This window comes from Onthophagus taurus, chromosome 7 (genome assembly GCF_036711975.1).
Source record: "Onthophagus taurus isolate NC chromosome 7, IU_Otau_3.0, whole genome shotgun sequence".
NCBI classification, from domain to species: Eukaryota; Metazoa; Arthropoda; class Insecta; order Coleoptera; family Scarabaeidae; genus Onthophagus; species Onthophagus taurus.
The window spans coordinates 4108796-4131865 of record NC_091972.1 but is presented as its reverse complement, the minus strand read 5'-3'; the positions used below and the strand labels follow the sequence as shown (position 1 = coordinate 4131865).

Below are 23070 nucleotides of genomic sequence, written 5' to 3'. Positions count from 1 at the left end.
ACTAGAGTGCAGATATATATATATCTGTCTCTGTCGTGCCCCCGTCTACTCAAGAGACAAGCGTGAACACGTGGTGAGTACGCTTTTATCTTATTGGACGGTGAATTAAAAATTAATAGCAGCTGATGACCTTGATGTTTATAAATCACCAAATAAATGTTTAACGTAAACATAACCTAAAATCTAAATATTTAGTTATGTATATTATAGGTTTCATGTGTATAATAACATAATTATTAACATATTTTAGGACTAAGCAATTTAAAATGTAATTATTATTTGTTAAGAAAGTGAAGAAAATTTGTTAAAAGATATTTTTGGGGCCTAAAAATTGGTTGAGCAGGTAGAAGGAACGATCTCAGTGTAATAAAAAAGAATTCAAAGCCCTCCTTTTCTTGAAACATTTTTCTTAAAAATTTAATTAATAATTACATCGATATGATGAAAATTTTATGATAGAATATTATGTACATTAAATAGTAAGTATCCTAAGTACATATTTTATATCTTTAATTAATGTAACAACTTCATTAAAGGGCGTGAACTCACAAATTATGTTAAAAATTAATAACTATATTTTGGTACACATTTTTAATAATTACTATGTATATATGTATTAATTTAATTTTAAAGAATATAATGTTTAATGAACAACCTACATAAAGTTGATATTTAAAGCAATATTCAACGTCAATTTCACACAAAAGTACATATATTCTAGTTTATTTGATGCATCTATGATAATTTATAATTAAAGTCAATTATCTACAATAATTGCATTTCAAAGCTGCATAAAATACGCGCGAAGCACTTCAAACTCTTTAAAATTTACGATTCGCGCAAGCGCCTACGCGACATGGGGGCACGACAAAGACAAAACATATATCATTCTGTCTGCTTTTGATGGAAACGCTCGCCACTCATTGCTTAGATGTTGAGTCAGCGATATAGGAGATAGTATACCGATTGGTAACTTTAATTTTAGGAGATACACCCAACACGGACGTACGTATAAGTATACTTGTGTGTGTGCATATGCGCGCGGAGTATGTTTGTGGGAGGGGAATCGCAAGAGTAGTGGATCGGAAACAGTCAGTCGTTTGACATCGTTCAATGATAAGAAATATTATAAAAATAATAACTAATATAATAAATGAAATTCAAATAAGACAAAGCAAATTCTTAATTCTAAAAATAAAAACAATTCGTAAGTAACTGAAATAAACTTTGTAAAACAACAAATAAAACAAAAAACTATAAAAATAAAATATTTTTTATATTAGGTGTTCAAATAAACCACCATTCTGTGCTAAACAATAGCCCAATCTATCGTAAAAAGTTCGCCTTACATTCGCTAGTATATCGGGACTAATATCCTGTATACAATTGCGAATTTTTGTTTGTAAGTCATCCAGATTGGTTGTTCTTTCTTCATCAAAACCATAAATTTTCGATTTTAAATATCCCCATAGAAAAAAATCATTGGGGGCTAAATCTGGTGATCTAGGCGGCCAAGTTAACGTTCCGCAAACAGATATTACACGATTTGGAAATTGTGCGTTAAGATACTCTTTAACTTGCCGGCTGTTGTGAGCCGGGCAACCATCTTGTTGGATCCAGATACTTCCAAATTGAACATTGTCTAATTGTTGAAGCGATGGGATTACGTCGTTTTGCAAAATGTTTAAATACTTATGACCATTTAAATTTCCTTCTATGAAAAAAGGACCGATAATATGGTCACCTACTAAGCCAGCCCAAACATTTAATTTTTGGGGATATTGTGTACGAGCCGCATAAACTTTGTGTTCATTGTCACGACTCCAATATCGAGCAACGCTGGGATTATGCCGACCATGCAAAGGAAATGTAGATTCATCGGTAAATAAAATGTTTTTTATAAAATCAACATTTCCGTTGGCCATTTCCATCATAGTAAAGCAAAATTCCGCCCTTGTAATATTATCGTTCTCGCAGAGTTCCTGACTTTTTTGTACCTTGTACGACCTGTACCCGTGTTTCTTTAATGTTTTTAGGACGGCAACATGGCTGATAACAAACGTCTCCGCAACTTGTCTGCTTGACTGATTTTTATTGCGTGCAACATCAGCACATATCATCGTATCACGTAACTCATCTCTTTTACCCCTTCGTAATTTGTGTTTCTGTGGAGACACACATCCATGTCGCTCAAAGTTTTTAATAATATTTGAAATTGTTCCGCGACTAGGAATTGATCTGTTTTCATAGGCCACAGGAAACAAATTAATTATTTGGGCTACAGAATTGCCACCATAAAACCATTTTATAATCTGTACCTTTTCCGCTACAGTAAACAACATCTTAGTTTTTTTTTGCTAGGGTTAACTGCAAAGCGATGCGACCAACTTCGCCTCTCAACAATCTATGAACGATTCAATTTGTGCATTACCCCTACGCTTGTTTATCCCCCACTTAACGACACCGAATATACACACACACGTATACTTATACGTACGTCCGTGTTGGGTGTATCTCCTAAAATTAAAGTTACCAATCGGTATATATGGTTTTATCCTACTCTCTCTCTCTCAAATAATAAACTGGTTCTCTCTAATATCGATATTTCAGTCGATAACCGCAGTTATCTATTTTTTTTTAAAATTTATCTCTCGTAAATAAGCATTGTTATTAAAGTAAATTTAGGAAAACCATTTTTGTTTGTTACTCATATAACGAGTTAATTTGATTTTGTATTTAATTAAATGAATTTTTTGTCGAACCTGATTAATATTCTTTTGAACCTGAACTTGCCCGAAACCCTGAGTTTTTAATAAGAGTCTCTTAAAATTAAAGAAACCCAAATTTATAGATTAATAACTTGTGTATAAAACATCACACAAATAAAACAACACAATATATAAAGATCTTATAAGACATTATGCGATAATAATTGAATTTATTTTTTAATATACTCAAAAGGAAAATTACAATATCAAAGTATCCCTTTGCGATGTATTCCGCGATGTACTCCATGTTTTTTTAAATAGGTAAGGGTCAGATGAAATATAAACAGCGTCAAGTTATGTTGGGATTTTGTGGGAACTTTGTTATTTAAATTACGACCCGAGAGATACACATTAAAGAAAAAACATAAATTAATTGGAAAATTTAAAACTCGTTTAAAAATGTAATTCCTTAAGGAGTTAAATTAGTATAATAAATCCCTGAATGAATTTGTGGGTGTAACAAGTTTAAGATTACCCCAAAAGAGCTGGTGTTGCTTGAATATTTGTACGTAATGAAGTTACGAAAAGCGACTTAAAACTGTCTTAGGAGAGTTTTCAGGCGTAGCGAAAGAGCTTTAACAAAATTAACGTCTTAACTCGACCGGTTTCTTATTAAAGACACATGAAGAACATTTATTTTAGTTACTTCTAACGTGACGCATGTATTCTGAGAACTCATAGAGGCGTGTAACCGTTTGTCACAGTGTAGCTAAGAATGTTACACCACAACGATAAAAGTCTACGCGAACAAATAGGTCCTCGGGGTTCGCGAGGTATAACTTGCATAAAATATCTTCGTTGCATACCCCATTAAGGTTGATATATCGTTGGTTCAGTTACAAGGAAACTTATACTTTGTGAACACCTAGTTGATTTCATTTTAATGGTATCTAACTTGAGAATGACATAATATTCGAATCAAGATCTAGAGTAAACGAAAAAATCGGGAAAAGTAATTTTTCGATATTAATTTACCCTAGACATAAAAATAACGTTAAGAGAGAGGATGGCTGGGAGCTTAGCAGAACATGGAAGATGGTGGTGAACACGAAGACCTCTTCCCGCCTCACACCGGACGCGACGCAATTAGTTATTAATTAGCTTGTAATTAGCGTTAACTGATTATTAATTAGTTTTTCCGACTTATATATAGTTACCGATTTTTGATCTCGTCACTTCGAACCAGTTTCTGAAGAAGGTTACAACATGGCATCCGAAACGTCAAACCTTTTATTAAAAGACGCACGGCAAAACCCGAAAGTTTCTAGTTTTAGTTTAATTCACACCGGCCGTGAAGCCTTCGTACTTATATTATTAACCTTTATGGGGAGGATATCAACAAACAAATCAAGGATTTGGATAACTCACGAATTAGACAACGCAAGCTGTTGAGCAGTTTGGCCTTTCTACGAAGATGCAGAGAGAAGAAAGTAACGCCAACCTTCTTGAAGGTGAAGCACCACATCGACTCCGCTGCAGCACGTAGAATTTTGATTAGGACAGAACAAGCACTGCTACGAGAAAGAATCCACAAGACCTTCAATGATCTACAAAAAATAAGTGAGAAGTTACTACGACTGCACCTCTCACTTTCCAATTGTATATCTGGAGAAGACTGGGAAAAAGTGGATAGACTAACAATGGAGAAGGCTAATCGCGAATTTCAGAAGACCCGTGACACACACATCAAGAAGTTTGAATCTCTGGAACGCCGGTCGTAAAAGAAGAAAAGTAATAGTTTACCAGTAGAAACAATCGTCATTAACAGATCGAATGTCCCACTAACGAAAGACGAAACCTCTGTGCTCGCCAAAGGATTGAACTACGCAATCGCCCCGAAGAAGGTCCCAAAGGAGGAAATCATCTGCGAAGTGGAAGCAGCTGTTCGAGGGATGCCTGCACTGAAAGCCGAAGAGATCCGACAAGAAGTTGCGAGAGTATTGAAGTCAGCAAAACCACCAAAATCCAACTTGACGGTTGGTGAAAAGAAGGCACTCCGATCTATAAAAGAAAAGTCAGAAATCGTCGTGTTACCAGCAGACAAGGGGAATGCCACCGTTGTTATGAACAGGAAAGAATACGACGACAAAATGATGAACCTACTGGACCCAGCCACCTACAGGAAGATCAAGAAGGACCCCACAGACAAAATCGTAAGAAAAATGAAGGAACTGATAAAAACCACAGGAATTCCAGCAGAACAGCAGAAAGGTTTGTTTGTGCAGGCGCCGGTACCACCAAGAATCTACGGACTACCGAAGATTCACAAACCAGACGTCCCCCTCCGCCCTATCGTCAGCGCCATCAACTCCCCAACATACCAGCTGGCCAAACATCTTGCAAAGATTCTGTCTCCCTTTACAGGTAACACGGAATCGTATGTCAGGGATTCTACACATTTTGTGGAATCGGTAAAAGGTGTAAAGCTGGAGGCTGGGGATATGTTGGTAAGTTTCGATGTGGAATCCCTTTTTACTAGGGTACCAGTTAAGGATGCTGTAGAGGGTCTTCGCCGAAAACTCATTCCGGAGGGTTTACCAGAATACGTGCCAGATCTGGTGGAGTATTGCTTATCGTCGACGTATTTCAGCTGGAAAGGAGAATTTTACGAGCAGTTCGAAGGGGCAGCCATGGGATCTCCACTATCGCCAGTTATAGCTAATTTCTACATGGAATTATTCGAAGAGGACGCTTTGAAGAAGAGCCAGTGGAAACCAAAACTATGGCTACGATATGTGGATGACACGTTTGTGATATGGCAACATGGTCAAAAACGGCTCCAAGAGTTCTTGGATCACTTGAACTCTCAACATCCTATGATTAAGTTCACCATGGAAACAGAAACAGCCAAAAAACTACCTTTCCTAGATGTGTTGGTCACCAGGACGACAAATGGAGATATAGAACTTGGTGTATACCGAAAGAAGACCCACACCAACAGGTATTTACAGGCATGTTCACATCATCATCCCCAACAGAAGAGGTCCGTGATCCGTACATTATTTCAGCGAGCAGCGAGACTATGTGAAGGAGAGAACTTGAAGAAGGAGCAACACTTTCTACGAGGCGTGCTGCAGAAGAATGGATACACTTCGAGGGACATCAACCAGGCCATCAAGCAGCGAAAGCAGAAAGAGGACACGGTAAGTACAAAACCACTTGGATTTATCTGTCTTCCCTATGTTTCAGGTGTAACGGAACGAATTGCTAGGCACCTCAAGAAGAACGACATCGTAGTGCGGTACGGCACGGTCAGCAAAATTCGGAACACACTCCCGATAGCCAAGGACAAACTAACTCCATTAAAAGGAGCGAGAGTCTATCGACTATCGTGTAGTTGTGGGAAGGTTTATGTTGGCTAAACTGGACGCAACGTCGAGTGCCGCATCAAGGAGCATGAGAGGGATGTAAGGCTGAAGAAGATCCAGTAGTCGGCGGTTGCGGAACATTGCCATGCAGAGGGGCACCGAATAGACTTCGAACAAACAAAGGTGCTGGCTAGGAACAACAGATACTACCAAAGACTGACAAGAGAAGCCATAGAGATCCACCGACATAAAAATAACGTTAACAGAGATAATGGCTGGGAGCTTAGCAGAACGTGGAAGATGGTGGTGAACACGAAGACCTCTTCCCGCCTCACACCGGATGCGACGCAATTAGTTATTAATTAGCTTGTAATTAGCGTTAACTGATTATTAATTAGTTTTTCCGACTTATATATAGTTACCGATTTTTGATCTGGTCACTTCGAACCAGTTTCTGAAGAAGGTTGCAACATGGCATCCGAAACGTCAAACCTTTTATTAAAAGACGCACGGCAAAACCCGAAAGTTTCTAGTTTTAGTTCTAATTTTAGTTTAATTCACACCGGCCGTGAAAGCCTTCGTACTTATATTAATTTACCCTGTCCGAAATTGAGTTTGAAGGCAAATAACCAAGATATTTTTATAGTCTAAGAAAACAATTTAACAGACGGAAAAGTTCGCCGAACAATACGACAACGAGAGAGATAAATGTTTCAGTGAGACTGTAAAACCTGAAGTAGCTCCGAACAGATGTCCGCAGACCAAAAGTAAATGGTTCAGCAGACCGAGAACAAACACGTCCCAATATGATGATATTTTAAAGGGAAGAAAAAGAAATTTTATATCCACAAAACTCTCTATTTGGGATCGGTAAGTGGGTTCAAATACTGACACAAGAACCTATATCACATTGAAACCATGACGATTGATGATCGATTAAAGGGAAAGACCTTTTTGTTGGGCAGAAAACGGTAAAGGCATCTCCAAAGCTCCTTTCGGGACCCCTTTATTCCCACAGGGAAAAAAATATTTCCACTGGAAATCAACCTCCTTTCAGCAAAAGATTCTCTTTTCGTTATGGATATCACCTTTCCAAGAAGCGAAATAGATTTTCTAATTTCACATAATACAAAATTTTTTTAAAACTTATTCACTTTCTTAAATCATATAAGGAAGTCATAAACTTAAAAATAAATTATTTTGGAGTACCGACTTGAATTTGCATACAAAGTGGGAAATTAAGTCTCGGAAAAATATAATATTATACCGAGTGATTTAGTTCACTTCAGAGTAAAAAAAAACGAATTTTTAAGATATAAATAATAAATCATACTTTCAAGATCTTTATACGTGCGATTTATAACACATAATTACGTCGGATATAAAATTCGTACCGAATTGAAGCCAGGGTTAATTTACCCATAAAATATATTGCCAAGAGATTATCGTTGACCCTTCTACACGTAACGATCATTAACAACTTTTCAAAGCGAAATTAGTAACAAAGTTGAACTTTTTAATGGACGCTGACCCAAATAGGAAAACTATGAACGTCTAAATCGAAAAAATAGAGTTGCATAGATTTTTGCTTTTATTCTAGACGTTATACAGTATAGATAAAAGCAACCGGAAGGGAGTTTAATAGAGCCCTTTTAGTGCCAGATCTACAACGGGATCTAATAAATCACCAAACGTTCTCCTTTTCTTCCGGGATTAATCCTATCAACTCAACGGTTTTGTCACCCTTCTTTGTGAAAAAACGAAATCTTTTTATTGATTTCCATTAATAAATTAATTGTCACTGAAGACAAAGTAAAGTTTTCAAGATTCTCATTGGAAAAATTTGGCAATAATTTTAATCGTTTTTGTAATATCAAAAAGTAACTGTTAACATTGATTCTTGTTGACACCTGTTTACCAACATTCTTGTTTTCAAGAATTTCAAGTTGTTGAAAATAGTGGTGTTCAACCTATTTATGATATTGCAGATCATAATTTGGTGTTCGTTGATCTCGGGATGCATGGAACATTAAAAAATGTATACCCGAAACTTACATTTCGTGATTTCAAACACCTTAATTCTGACATGTTTTCTGCGGATTTGCTGTCAGTACCCTGGTGCCGGATACTCCAATTTCAGGACATTAATGATAAGGTGGCCTTTTTTGTTGATTCAATTCATAATCTTTTTGATCGTCATGTGCCCTTGCGTACTGTTTCCATCCGTAAAAACTGTTGCCCTTGGGTGACCGATAACATCAAGCTCCTTATGAGATTTCGTGATCAGGCTTATAGTAGATTCCGCCAGAGCAGGTGTCCCAATCACTTCCAGTATTATAAACAACTACGTAATTACACTAACTCGGCCATTCTGAGAGAAAAACGGGCGTTTTTAAACACATTGTTTCAGGAGCGATCATCTCGTGATCTTTGGATGAGTTTTAGGAAATTGGGTGTTGTCAAAAATAAGTCTCAAGTATTGACTGATACTGGTTTTGATGCTGATACTATTAATAATTTCCTTCTCAGCACTCAAACTAATTCAATGGGAAGTGCTGAGTTGATTAACTTTTATTGGAATAACATACTTCCACAAGTTACAGAAAAACTAACATTTTCTCTTACAAATGAAACTGAAATTTTCAATATTCTATGTGGTATCAAATCAAACTCTGTTGGTATCGATGGCATAAGTGCTAAAATGCTTTTAATGTGTTGTCCTACAATTTTGCCCTTCTTGTGCCATATAATTAACTATTCCATTGAATGTTCTGTGTTCCCTGATATTTGGAAGATCGCCTTGGTGACTCCAATTCCAAGAACCCTAAATCCTCATGAATTGGGCCAATTAGTATATTGCCTATATTTTCCAAGGATTGTGAGAGGGTCATGGCGGTCAGACTTCGCTGCCATCTTGATGACTATAATGTGTTGCCCAGTTGGCTTTCGTCCGGGATTTAGTAACGCTACTGCGCTTCTGGCTGTGACAGATGAAATCTTCAAAGCAATTAACGACAAACGAGTTAATATCTTAACACTTTTGGATTTTTCTAAGGCTTTTGATAGAATACATCATGATACTTTGGTGGTGCGCTCCATTATATAGGTTTATCTTTAGGTTCGATTCATTTAGTACAAAGTTGTTTGTCTGGACGAAAGCAGTTGGTTAAACTTAATGGTGGTACATCCAATACCGCAGATGTTATATCGGGTGTCCCACAGGGCTCTATTTTGGGTCCTCTGTTATATGTGATATCCACAATTGGGTTCGCTAATGTTTTGGATCACTGTATGCCATACTTTTATGCTGATGATACTCAACTGCTCTACTCCTTTAAACTGTGTGATATGGAAGACGTTGAAAGCAAAATTAATCATGACTTAGTTAAGGTCGAAGAACTTGCTGGCAAGTTTTGTCTACGGATTAATTCTAGTAAGTCATCGGTTATGGTTTTTGGGGATAGAGCTTCATCCGAGTTTATAAAAACTAACTTGCAATTGGTGATGGGTGGAAGTCGTCTTAGCTTTGGGGAAAATGTAAAAAATTTGGGTATATGTTTCGATGAGCGCCTTCGCTTTGATGGGCATGTTCGGTCCCTTCTACGGCGAGCTTACTCTACATTAAGGTTGCTTTACAACAACAGATACATTTTGAACCAGAACCTTAGAACGCATCTGTGTGATGCCTTGGTGTTGTCCATCTTCAATTACGGTGACGTAATATCTCACTCCTGCCTAGACAGCGCATATCACATACGCTGGCTGGTTGAGCATGACACGGCGAAGGACTCTTCACTGCTTATGTCTCTACCACAAAATTATCTACAAAAAAAATTATGATAAAATTAGATTTCGCACAGATATCCATAATATTAATATTAGGCATAAACATACGCTAACGATACCTCACCACCGCTTAGAAATTTTGAAACGCAGCTTTACGTATTGTATGCCTAACTTATACAATTGGCTACCTGATTTCTTCAAGAGTCTTTCTCTGATTTCCTTTAAGGCAAGGGTTAGGGCTTATTTAAGTGAGCGGCAAGTTAACTTAGCACTCTTCTTCTTTGTTTATTTTGAAATGGTTTCATAGCCGCGGGGAGGATTGGGGGCTGACAGAGATTGAGATTTATATATGTATGCTTGTTATATGTAAGTATGCTTCTTATTGTGTATTTTAAGTTTGTTAATTTTTTTTTGCGCTTATAATCGGCTTGATTTCATTTAAATTTTATTTTTCAATTTTTGTCTTATTATTTTGCTGAGGGTCACCTTGGTCACTTGGTCGACCTGACATGACCCTCATTAATCGGAACTGCCTTTTTATAATTTTTTCTATTTGTACATATATTATATCTTATCCGATTAATAAACATTATTATTATTATTATTCTTACCAACCTTGCTTTCAAAATTACAACATGGATTAATGGAGTAACCTAAAGACTATATGTCATTCTCTCGATTATTCCAACTTCCCCAATAACCTCCATTTCCGTTTCCGCGCTATCACTCAAAACTTAAGGGGTATTGTAATAGTTGTTTGCCTCTGATGATGGTTAATACTGAAACCGGTTAAGGCAATATTTGATCCTAATTATAATTTATGGAATTATATAAAAGAGGATTTCTTTATTTTTTTTACATGTTTCTACATTTTATGGATATTACAAAGAAAGAAGGTTAGATACAACTATGACATTTAATATGTTAATATGACAAATCGAATTTCCCTTGTGGATTTCCCTAGTTGCTAAATTTATACATATTATACAGTAACCTATCGTATAAACTATCAACAGGACGATATTGCGACGACACATTTAATGAGAATAATTGACGAACCATCCCAACACAAACACGCAATACATTTGCGTTTTGGTAATCCCCAGAATCTATCCCAAATTTAATATTCGCTCACTTTAGACCTTAATCTATTCTGTCTAGACTCCCAAATTACTAAATCAATTTCGCGTAGGTGAAAAATTGCACCAATTTAATATTTCAACCTATTCATTTTTAATATTTTTGTCACCTAAACGTAGACAATTTATTCCGGAAATAGTAAAGGTGCACGTTGTCAAATATATTTTCAGTTACACGAGGAGATATTACGAATATATCACGATATCGTAAAATAGAACATTTCATGAAATAGAAGTGAAAAATGTCAAAAGTATCCGTTTGGTAACAAGTCCAAAGCACTTCGGTTAAAGTGTATTTCGGATTTCGAGCTATTGAATACGTTCTAATCTATTTCAACTCATTACTGCCAGTCAATCAACCTGATTAGTGGAGAGCAGGACGTGAGAAGGAGTGCCCTCAATCCCTTTTGATTAATTCATTGCAATAGCCTGCGATGCATCAAATAATCTACCAAATGGTGAATTACTATTCAAAGGTTTCCATCCAACCCAACTTTAACCGTGCAAACATCATTTCGTTAAATCCACTTAGTATAGTCATTTACATGTGATTAATAACGAATTAAAGTAACTCATTTTAGTTCTTTTTTTATTTCAGATAGAAATATTTACTTATCAAGAAGTTGAAGTGGGAACTTGGGATTGTTGGGCTACGTTTTCTGAAAATTGGGGTGAAAGAGCTTACGTAACATGGTAAGTATTACATTCACATCAAATTGATTTTTTTGCAGCTAAAATTACATTATCTAACTTTTCAATACAATCAATTTTGCACTCTCGCCATCTTTTGGTGATTAGCTGTTTAGCTGTCTTTCAAGACGGCTAAACCCGAATGATTCTAGTTGCAGATCTTGTGTTAGTTCTAGGGATAGTGCTAGTGTAAAACTAGAACTAACACTAGACCGAGAACTAGAAACATTCGGATTTAGCCGCACGTTTCTCAAGACGGCTAAACCTGAATGATTCTAGTTCTAGGTCTTGTGTTAGTTCTAGTGATTCTGAAAATTGTTGTTCTAGTGATAGTGCTAGTGTAAAACTAGAACTAACACTAAACTAAGAACTAGAAACATTCTGGTTTAGCCATGCGTCTCTCAAGACGGCTAAACCCGAATGATTCTAGTTATAGGTCTTGGTTAGTTCTAGGGATAGTGCTAGTGTAAAACTAGAACTAACACTAGACTGAGAACTAGAAACATTTGGGTTTAGCCGCACGTCTCTCAAGACGGCTAAACCCGAATGATTCTAGTTCTAGGTGTTGTGTTAGTTCTAGTGACAGTGCTAGTGTAAAACTAGAACTAACACAAGACCTAGAACTAGAATCATTCGGGTTTAGCCGTCTTGAGAAACGTGCGGCTAAACCCAAATGTTTCTAGTTCTAGGTCTTGTGTTAGTTCTAGTGATTGTGCTAGTGTAAAACTAGACGTCTCTCTAGACGCCTAAACCCGAATGATTCTAGTTCTAGGTGTTGTGTTAGTTCTAGTGACAGTGCTAGTGTAAAAGTAGAACTAACACTAGACTGAGAACTAGAAACATTCTGGTTTAACCATGCGTCACTCAAGGCGGCTAAACCCGAATGATTCTAATTCTAGGTCTTGTGTTAATTCTAGAGATACTGCTAGTGCAAAACTAGAACTAATACTAGACTAAGAACTAGAAACATTCGGATTTAGCCGCACGTCTCTCAAGACGGCTAAACCCGAATGATTCTAGTTCTAGGTCTTGTGTTAGTTCTAGTGACAGTGTAAAACTAGAACTAACACTAGACTTAGAACTAGAAAGTTTCGGGTTTAGCCGTGCATCTGCAGACATGCGTCTCGATTAGCCATTTCGATTAGCCATGCATCTCTCATGACGGCTTAACCCGAATATTTCTAGTTCTAGGTCCAGTGTTAATTCAGGTTTAGCCGTCTTGAGAGACGCAGGATTAAACCTGAATGTTTCTAGTTCTAAGTCTAGTGTTAGTTGTAGAACTAGTATTAGTACTAATTTTAGTTGTCCCGCAAATATCTGAGCTTATAATGCAAATAAGTTAAGTTATGTGGATTTAATACAAAAAAGCAAATAAGTAATAAAATTCGGATAATAAATTTGAAATTAAATAATTTCTAACTAACACCATCTTTGCACGACAATCATCTTTATTAGCAATTATAGACTCACAGTCCGCCGTGTGTAAGCATGTATACTGAAAGGTTAATTAAGCTACCGATGTAGTCTCTATCTTTTTGTAATTTTAATTTTCGCATGAAAAATTGCCCCGAAATTTACGTATAGGTGAACATTTTTATGAATATGTATAAGTTTTTCTCAGTCCGCTCATCAACATACACGGAATTTATTAAATTTATCACTGAAAAGGGAAAAGCGTGCAATCATCTATAAAAATAACAATAAAAATCTAGAACCCGGAAAGGAATATCGTTTTTTTTTCTGCTGAAGCGTGAAAAATAGCTTATCTTAGGTCTGCAGGGATATTAACCCTTTTTTTATTTCTCATCTAACCAAAAATAAAATAAGATCAAAATCAAATGTATATAAAGAATTTTTAAAACAAAGCGATCGTCAATATGTAGTTCAGGAAATTGTTGAATAGAACATTTGACACGCTTTACACTCAATGGAACAATTTCTAGAGAGCAATTCCAGGATATCGGTTGTAATTTGTTATGGTTTCACCCCGGCATATCGATTCAATTCGAAAGTTATGTCGGAAGGAATAGATTCTTTTTATTTGGCGATTTATCACAGAACATTTTCAAACCTAATTGTTTCGTTAAATTTATTAATATCCTTTCAACTCTTCTTTGTGCAAACAATTTTAAATATTTAGAATAGATAGAAAATAAATCTTTCAATTCAAACAATAAATTTTAGTCTTAAACTTTACCATTACGCTACTTCAAACACAAAAGAGAAAGATATCCCGAAAAGTTTTAACGTCCAAAATCAGACAATTTATCATTCAAACTTAAAATTAGCCGTACACAAGTTATTATTACTTCGGATTCGAGTTTCAATTTTCCATTTACATCTAAAAATTAGTAGTCATTTATTTTAAAAAAGTTTTATCATTTTATTATATTATTATTTTTCGCCACATTACTGTTAATATCCCGTTAAATGTGTCATTTATAGCATTTTGGAATTAAAGAGATAATAAAAGTTATGATACTGCCGGAAAAGAATAAAATTTCTGCCGCTGTAGCAAATAAATTTGACACAGTTTTTGCTGTGTAGTAGAGATTGCATCGAAAATTATTTCTGAACAATCAAACAAAAGAGTCGTCGAGAGTTACCAGTTTGTCAGCACGTGCCACGCCAAATGAAAATACAGTCGAGCAGATGGTTAAAGCACGTGACCCTCACTGTAAAACTTTTCAACCGAACGGAGTTTTCAGAGAAAAGTTACAACTTTTGGAAATAATTTATCATTTTCTAATCATAAGGAAATTAAGATAGATTAATTTGTAAATTTAAATAAACTTAATTTTTCTTTAGCAGTTCTCAAAATTCTCAATTTTAACCTCATTATCCAATGTATCTATTTTTACTCAACTCCCTTAGAATTCAAACCTGTGCCAGCAGTTTTGATAATTCCCAAGATGTATATTAGACTCTGAAATGGACAGACAGTCCATTTTTCCGGAATGATTGTCATTTCAAAAGAAAACAAGCCTTACCCAACATTCTTTCTTGAGTAAACTGACGTTTCAAAAGAGAACTAACCATACTCAACATTCTTATCAGGATGATTGACGTTTCAAAAGAAAATTAACCTTACCCAACATTCTTTTCCGGAATGATTGTCATTTCAAAAGAAAACTAATCTTACTCAACATTCTTTGTTTGGTTGATTTACATTTTAAAAGAAAACTGACCTTACATAACATTCCTTCACGGTATAATTGACATTACAAAACAAAACTAACATTACCCAACATTCTTTCTGAGGTTAATTGTCATTTCAAGAAAAAACTATCCTTATTCAACATTCTTTTCCGGAATGATTGTAATTACAAAACAAAACTAACATTACCCAACATTCTTTCCGAGGTTAATTGTCATTTCAAGAAAAAACTATCCTTACTCAACATTTTTTACATAGATGATTCAAATAACCCTAGATGATTTCAAAAGAAAACTTACCCTAGCCAACATTCTTTCCTGGATAGACTGACAATTTAATAGAAAACTAACCTTACTCTACATTCTTTACCGGAATGATTGTCATTTCAAAATAAAACTAACCTTACTCAACATTATTTTCTGAGTTGATTAACATTTCAAAAGAAAACTAACATTATCCATTACATTGTAATGAAATGTAACGTTACCCAACATTCTTTCCTGGATAGACTGACATTCAAAAAAAAACTAAAATTACTCAATATTCTTTACAAGGATGATTGACGTTTCAAAAGAAAACTAACCTGACCCAACATACTTTCCGGGGTTAATTGTCCTTTAAAAAAAACTACCCTTATTCAACATTCTTTTCCGGAATGATTGTCATTTCAAAAGAATTTCAAAGATAACTAACCTTACTCAACATTCTTTACAGAAATAATTGTCATTTCAAAAGAAAACAAACCTTACCCAACATTCTTTCCTGAGTAGACTGACGTTTCAAAAGAAAACTAACATTACCCATTACATTGTAATGTAATGTAACGTTACCCAACATTCTTTCCTGGATAGATTGATATTCCAATAGGAAACTAACCTTACTCAACATTCTATTCTAGAGTGATTGACATTTCCAAAGAAGACTAACCTTACCCAACATTGTTTCTTGGGTTGATTGATATTTCAAAAGAATACTGGCCTTACTTATAATTTTTTCACTGTATAATTGACATTACAAAAGAAAACTATCCTTACTCAACATTCTATTCTAGAGTGATTGACATTTCATTAGAAAACTATTCTTACTCAACATTCTTTACTTGGATGATTGACGTTTCAAAAGAAAACAAAGCTTATCCAACATTCTTAAAAAAAATTACCCTTACTCAACATTCTTTTCCGGAATGATGGTTATTTCAAAAGATAACTAACCTTACTCAACCTTCTTTTCCGGAATGATTGTCATTTCAAAAGAAAACTAATCTTACTCAACATTCTATTCCAGAGTGATTGACATTTCAAAAGAAAACTATCTTTTTCAGTAGTCAGAAGTCTACGTCTTTAGGAACTGAACAGAAAAGATTGAAACTAGAAGTAGGCTAAATTGAGATCTAAAAGAGAGCAAGGAAGCTGATCACTAAGAAGGAAGACATACATAAATGACAACAAATGGTATAAACAGAAAAAAAGGTCACCAGACATAGACTAATATATAAGAAAAAATAGAACAGAAGCTGGAAGGATACAAAATCAACTGAACAGAAAAGATAGAAATGGAGATTGATAATAAATGAAAGAGACTAAAGAGAAATTAGAAAAGGATTAGGCTGCGTGGGCAGATAGTAATAGATGAAATAGACTAAGCATGCTTTGAGACTATTAATAGAAGATAGAAACTGAACAGAAATAAGAAAGAGTGAAAAGAGTCTGTGCAGAAAAGATTCAGAGTGAAAAGGAATTAATACTAGAAGAAAGGACCTGAACAGAGACTGTAAAGACAGGAAAGATGCTGGCAATAGAAGAAAGAGACTGAAAAGAGATTAGAAAGAGAAAATATACAGCAGCGACAGAGAACAGAGAAATTGAAAAAAGGCTGATAATAGATTACGTGGGCTCAGATATTGGAAAGAGTGACAGATAAAAGTGACAATAAAAGAAAGAGACTAAGCAGAAGTTGAAAAAGTAGAAAGCAGTCTATGCAGAGAGGAGGAAGAGTGATAAGAGATAGTAAAGGCAAGAATGAAAGAAATAGAAAAAACAGCCAGAGCAGAGGTTGAAGAAATATGATGAAAACTGAACAGAGAAGAGAAAGACTGAAATAACATTGGTAATAGAAGAAATAAACAAAACAAAGACTAACTGAAGAGTAAAGAAAAAATCTTATTGTATAGTCTCAAGTATTGTAAAACATATTCATGTTATTTTGAGGAAAAGACAAGATAAAGATTATCTTCCGCATACAAGTGAACTCTCTATCTGTGAAAAGCAGTTATTGGGCAAGAAGTGTAAATTGAAATAACGTGGAAGATGTGAATGTTTCTCCGAGTAATCCTTCCCTACCAGCGTTTACAATAAACTAGAAATAAGAGAAATTTAGGATCTTCAAGTTAATGGTTTCTAAATTAAGAAAAAATAAAAACAAAGTTTGATAATGTTAGGTTTTTTAAACATTAACTATCCACAGGCAAATTGGCTGTCTTCAAATAGACAATGTAAACCTTTGAGCTATCAAAGGACGATGTGTAACTTTATGCAGTTGAGTCTCGGGGAAGTTACTTATGCGAAAAGCTCGAATAATTTACTTTCTAAAGCTTGAATTAATTATTTTAACATTTTGTAATTTTCTGAAAATTTTGAAACATATTAGTGATTTCCGGTTTCTCTGTATAATTTCGTAATTGTTGTTGTAATTGTATTTATGTGTGTTATGAACTTTGCTTGTTAAACCACTAAACTTCCCCAACTACAGATTCGAATTTGCGCAATTAAACTTGGTAGGCTGTCGAACAACCCAATTTGTAATATGAAATGTGACAAGGAACTAAATTATAACTTATTATTATTAATTATTTAACAATCATAACAAAGAATTTTACTTAAATAATAGTACTTCATCAATTTCGACAATTATACACCTATAAACTCTTGCCATTAATTTCCTGGTGTTAATGTAAAATCAATGGCACGTGCTGACGATGTACAGCCCGGTTGATTTGTACTGTTTGCATTGTTTCAGGTATAGCATATCTGTCTTCATAGTTCCACTGATAGTACTAATAGTGACGTACACGTCGATTTGTCGTGAAATATGGCAAAGCTCAGTCGGGGAATTAAGTACAAGACCTAGACAAGCATCTACTAGATCTCCGGAAACGAGAGTCCCATTGATTTCAAGGGCTAAAATAAACACCGTCAAGCAAACGATCGCGGTCATAGTAATGTACGTGATTTGTTCCACACCGTTTATCTTTGCACTGTTATGGGCAACATGGGATCCTCATGCAGCAGATATCCCCTTCTTTAAAGGTACGTACCATAACTTAATCAATCATCCATCCAATACCGGTCTAAAGCTCAGACGAGAAATTGATATCCGAAGAGGGAACGACGGTATATCGACGGTTCTTATATTTCTAATGCAAGCATCGACGCTAATATTGATGGATCACGATGGAAAACCATTTGACAAAATCTTTAAAAAGAGACATGATGGAAAAAAGTTAATGGGTAAAATATTTTAGGGCCAGGTGGGGTTCATTAAATAACCAAATTAAATTTATTAGCTGAAAAATGATCCTACAAGTTGAAACATTAACACATAACGTTGTGGTAATATCTGAATAAATTTCACCTTTTCCAAGATATTCCGATACCTCGGTACTTATTCCTACAAATTGTAGGTCGACGTTAATAGCGTTATGAAAATAACTGCCAGGAAAAATCGTCCATTTCACCTGCTATATCGATGGGGATTCCGACGTTCATTGCGGAATTGGAAAAGAATTTATGAAAATTATTACCGTATTACCAATACAATTTTCCAGGAAAATAAAAGTCACGCGGGAATAAAAGTTATTCGTAAATTACACCCACATAGTTTCCGGAAAACCTCTCAATTCTTTAAAACTAAACACTTTTTCCATATAAATTTAATATTGTCGTTAGATTAAATACACCATTAAGGCGTGTCCTTTAAGGTACTTCATTTGCAAAGCCTGTAATTTGCTGGATGCAAATTTCAGCAACGCAGCTTTTTTAATAAAATTATAGCACAACAAACTGTTTATCTAGGAAGTTTAAATTTACTTTAAAAATGAATTAACTCCCACTGGTAAAATCAAAAATAAAAACATTGCATGGAAATGGTTCGTTTCAATTTAGTTATCAGCCGGCGAATTTACAATATGAAAGTCAAACATTGCATCCCAACTAATAATATATGTGCACGAATGAAATTAATTGTACAACATTCCAATACCGCGAACGAAAAATAACAAAACTCCAATCGCATCGCGATAAAATATCGCTCGTCATTTTGCAGGAAGCTTATAAATTCAAATTCGATTGACGCGAGGTGATATTGAAAAGCTGCCAAGTGGAAATACCTACACAATACAATACTGAAAATTAAATTCATCATATATCCTAAACGTGAAGTCTGTCCAATTGTTGTCAAAGGTGTATAAATGCGTGGAAGATGATTTATTAGGGGCGTTTATATTTTAGGAAATGCAATAAAAAAATCAAACAAAAAAGATATTGTATTAGAATTTTTATAATGAATTTTTTTAAATCTGTTTTAGATAGTTCTAGAGTGTACGAGGATGTACAATATCATGCACAATATTTTTATTGAATTTTAAAAATTATTTTTATCTACAACTATTGAATTATCTATTCGTTATACAATTGATTTTTGACGGGTAATGACACTCATTACCCATGACAGACAAAGTGTTGAATAATGAGGCCATTATTCCACACTTCTGACACTGCCTACTAATCAAAAAATAAAATATTAACAGAAATGACAGCTTTCTTATATTGAGGTTATGTCTGAAATGTCTATCAAGTTTATTTTTTTTTCGTTTTTTTGATTTTTTTTTCAAAATTAAATAGTTGTAGATAAAGTATAGTATTCAACTTGCGTATAATGGATGTTACCCACTCAGATTACAACACTCGCTCGCTTCGCTCGCTCGTGTTGCAACTTCTTCTTCGTGGGTAACAGCCGCCATTATACGCTTGTTGAATAATATACTATTATTCTACCACATTTTAGGTTGTTAATGGATAATTTATTTTGTCCACGACTACCTTATAATATATACCTTATGAATGAGTTTTCTAAAACAAAATGGTAGTCATTTTTCACGGAGTGAATAATAGCGGTGAATAATAATCATTATTCACGGGTAGCCATCTTGACCAGACTATTAATAATTATTTGAAACGTTAAAAGTTCAAAAAACGTCAATTTAATTCAATTTTTTAGGAGTTTCTAAATGTTTGACATTAAAAAAACCTAAACAAATTCGTTTTTTCGTATGATTTAAGCATAAATTAATTAATTTTCGTAAAGAAAACGATGTTTTATAAAACTGACACTTAATTTTGACAAATTGTTGTGTCATTTGTGTCACATTGACGTTTAACCTCTATTCAAAAATTGATTTAAAAAATAAATTTATGGAATCAATTTCAATAGTCGTGGACAAAGTATAGTATTCTACTCGCATATAATGAGCAATTATTCACTCAGGTTAATTATGCCACTCGCTACGCTCGTGACATAAACTTAACCTTAGTGAATAATAGCCCTCATTATATGCTCATATAATAATATACTATTTTTAATCTGTTTTTTGTAAATTATATAACAAATCATTTTATTAAAAACAACTTTTCATGGCACACTTTGTGTGGTGCATAGCACACTACAATACTCCCCCTTCCGTGAAAAAGAAATTAATAAGAAGAGGAAGGTAAAACAATGGTACAACTTAAGAAAGTAATATGTTGTAGTAATAAAAAATAACGATTATATGTTAAAATGTACTTTTCTATTCGGGGATGACACATGTTTATCTATTTCCGAATTATTAAATTTAATACTTTCATTAAAGATAAACGTGGGCTTAAGGCGATCGACATTAACAATAATTTTATCATTGCCTTTCTGAATTACGAAATATTTGGTTGCTTTTGTCAGAACTTTGAAAGGTCTAATGAAAACGAAATTTGATTTGTGCAAGTCTTTATGAATAAAAGGTTTTTGAATAGAGTGAAAAGACGTATTCACTGGTTTTAATTTTGAAAAAGTGTCTCTTAAACTGGAGAGGAAAGGCTCATAGTCAATAGATGGATTAGTAGGTATGAAGAACTCTCCAGGAAGTCTTAGTGGTTGCCCGTAAAGCAGTTCTGCTGAGGAGCAACCTAGATCTTCCTTAAGTGATGTTCTTAATCCTAGTAGGATGAGGGGTAGATTGTTGTTCCATCTAGTAGAGTCTCCTTTAGCGATGATAGCCGTCTTCAATGATCGATGAAATCGTTCTAACATTCCATTTGCTTGGGGATGGAAACATGATGTATGTATTTGTCGTGTGCCAAGTAATGTGTTAAATTTTGAAAAGAGGTTTGATTCGAATTGCCGTCCCTGATCATGTGTTATTGTGGTAGGTATACCAAATCGATTAAAATAATGCCGGAAGACTGTGTTTGCTATAGTAGAAGATGTGATATCTTTCAGCGGAAAAGCTTCTGGCCATTGAGTGAAGCGCTCGATAACTGTAAGTACGTGAGTAGTCGTGATCTTGGGAAATGCACACTCAAGGTCAAGCGCTGTTGTAAGATCCGATATGCCGCTGGCTAAAAGGGCTAAGCCGAGCGCCCACGAGTCAAGAGCTTCGTGTGCGCTCGGATCAGCCCGTTTAGCCAGCGGCATGTCGGATCTCACAACAGCGCTTGACCTTGAGTGTGCATTTCCCAAGATCACGACTGTACATAAGTACAACCTAGGGACGGAGTGAGTGGTCCAATCAAGTCGATATGTATATTTTTTTTTTTTTTCTATATTATGCATAGCACAATTTTGTATAACACCTAGTAAATACATACTAATTAGTTACTTATTTTTAACACTAAATTAAACTAGATAATATTTTGCAGCTTTTCCCAGTGGTCCAGTGTGCTTTTCCCATAATATAGATAAATATTGTCATATTTTTACCGTTTTAAGACCAAAACACAAAAACGCGCACACTGCGATACGCAGAACACACGTATTGGGTATTATTGTTTTTGTTATAATTCCGCACTATTGCTCGCGTTTGAATCGACTAGGGCACTAGGTCACTAAATCGAACGGCTTCATCCTCTGAAGGCGACGCAGGACATCCTCGTTGTCGAGAAGCTGGATGACCCCGATGTTGGGATGATCATGTATTCTCTTCTCATGTTTACATGCAAATGATGCAATTTCTGATGACACCGATGCTACTTTCAAGTCGCGATGGAGGTCAGTGTTTCTTATATACCAAGGTGCATTCACTATGCACCTTAGTACTTTGTTCTGGAATCTTTGAATCAGACTTGCATTTGTCTTGCAGGTACAACCCCACAGTTGGATTCCGTATGTCCATTTTGGTTTTAATACTTGTTTGTATATTAACAACTTGTTTCTTAGTGATAGCGTTGATTTTCTGCCAATAAGCCAATATAGGTGTCTAAATTTAATATCAAGTTCCTCACGTTTTTTTTTGATATGAGCTTTACATTTGAGTTTTGCATCCAGCGTCATACCAAGATATTTTGCGGTGTCCGCGTAAGGGACTGCATTGCCATTTATGTGTACTGGAACATAGTTTACTTTCTTGTAAATAAAGTTCATGTATGTCGATTAATTTGCATTTAGTTTTATTAGCCATCGTTTGGTCCAGTTTTCTATTGAATTTAATGCCAATTGTAACTTATTTGCTGCAACTACTTCATTTTCTGCAACAGCCAAGATCGCTGTGTCGTCTGCGAATGTAGCTGTTAAAGTTTCTGGTACCTGAGGAAGGTCGAATGTGTAGAGTAAATACAATGTTGGGCCAAGCACACTTCCTTGAGGAACTCCGGCTCGTATTTCATGTATTGGTGAATAAGCGTTTTCGTATTTTACTCTAAAATATCGATCAGAAAGATATGATTTTAATAGTTGTCTATACGTTGATGGTAGTATTTGGTCTAGTTTGTAATTTAAACCATCTAACCAAGCTTTGTCGAAAGCTTGTGCAACATCCAAAAATACGGCAGAGCAGGCTTTATTTTCTTCCATTGCTATTTCGATAGTATTCGTTATTCTATGCACTTGATCTATTGTTGCATGTTTATTCCGAAACCCAAATTGATGTGTTGGTATTTAGGGCTTTTTCTTCTATGACAGGTTTTAGTCTTTTTAAT

The 23070-nt window shown here is 35.0% G+C and overlaps 1 protein-coding gene across 3 annotated transcripts in view; it reads left to right on the top strand.

Moving 5' to 3' along the window:
- Window positions 1-23070, top strand: part of LOC111422094 (isotocin receptor-like) — a 112551-nt gene that overhangs the window by 75757 nt on the left and 13724 nt on the right. For all 3 annotated transcript variants that reach the window (XM_071197967.1, XM_071197969.1, XM_071197968.1), the window contains exons 3-4: window positions 11600-11694; window positions 17864-18153. In XM_071197967.1, the coding sequence (XP_071054068.1) occupies window positions 11600-11694; window positions 17864-18153 (385 nt within the window). The remainder of the gene's footprint in view (window positions 1-11599; window positions 11695-17863; window positions 18154-23070) is intronic.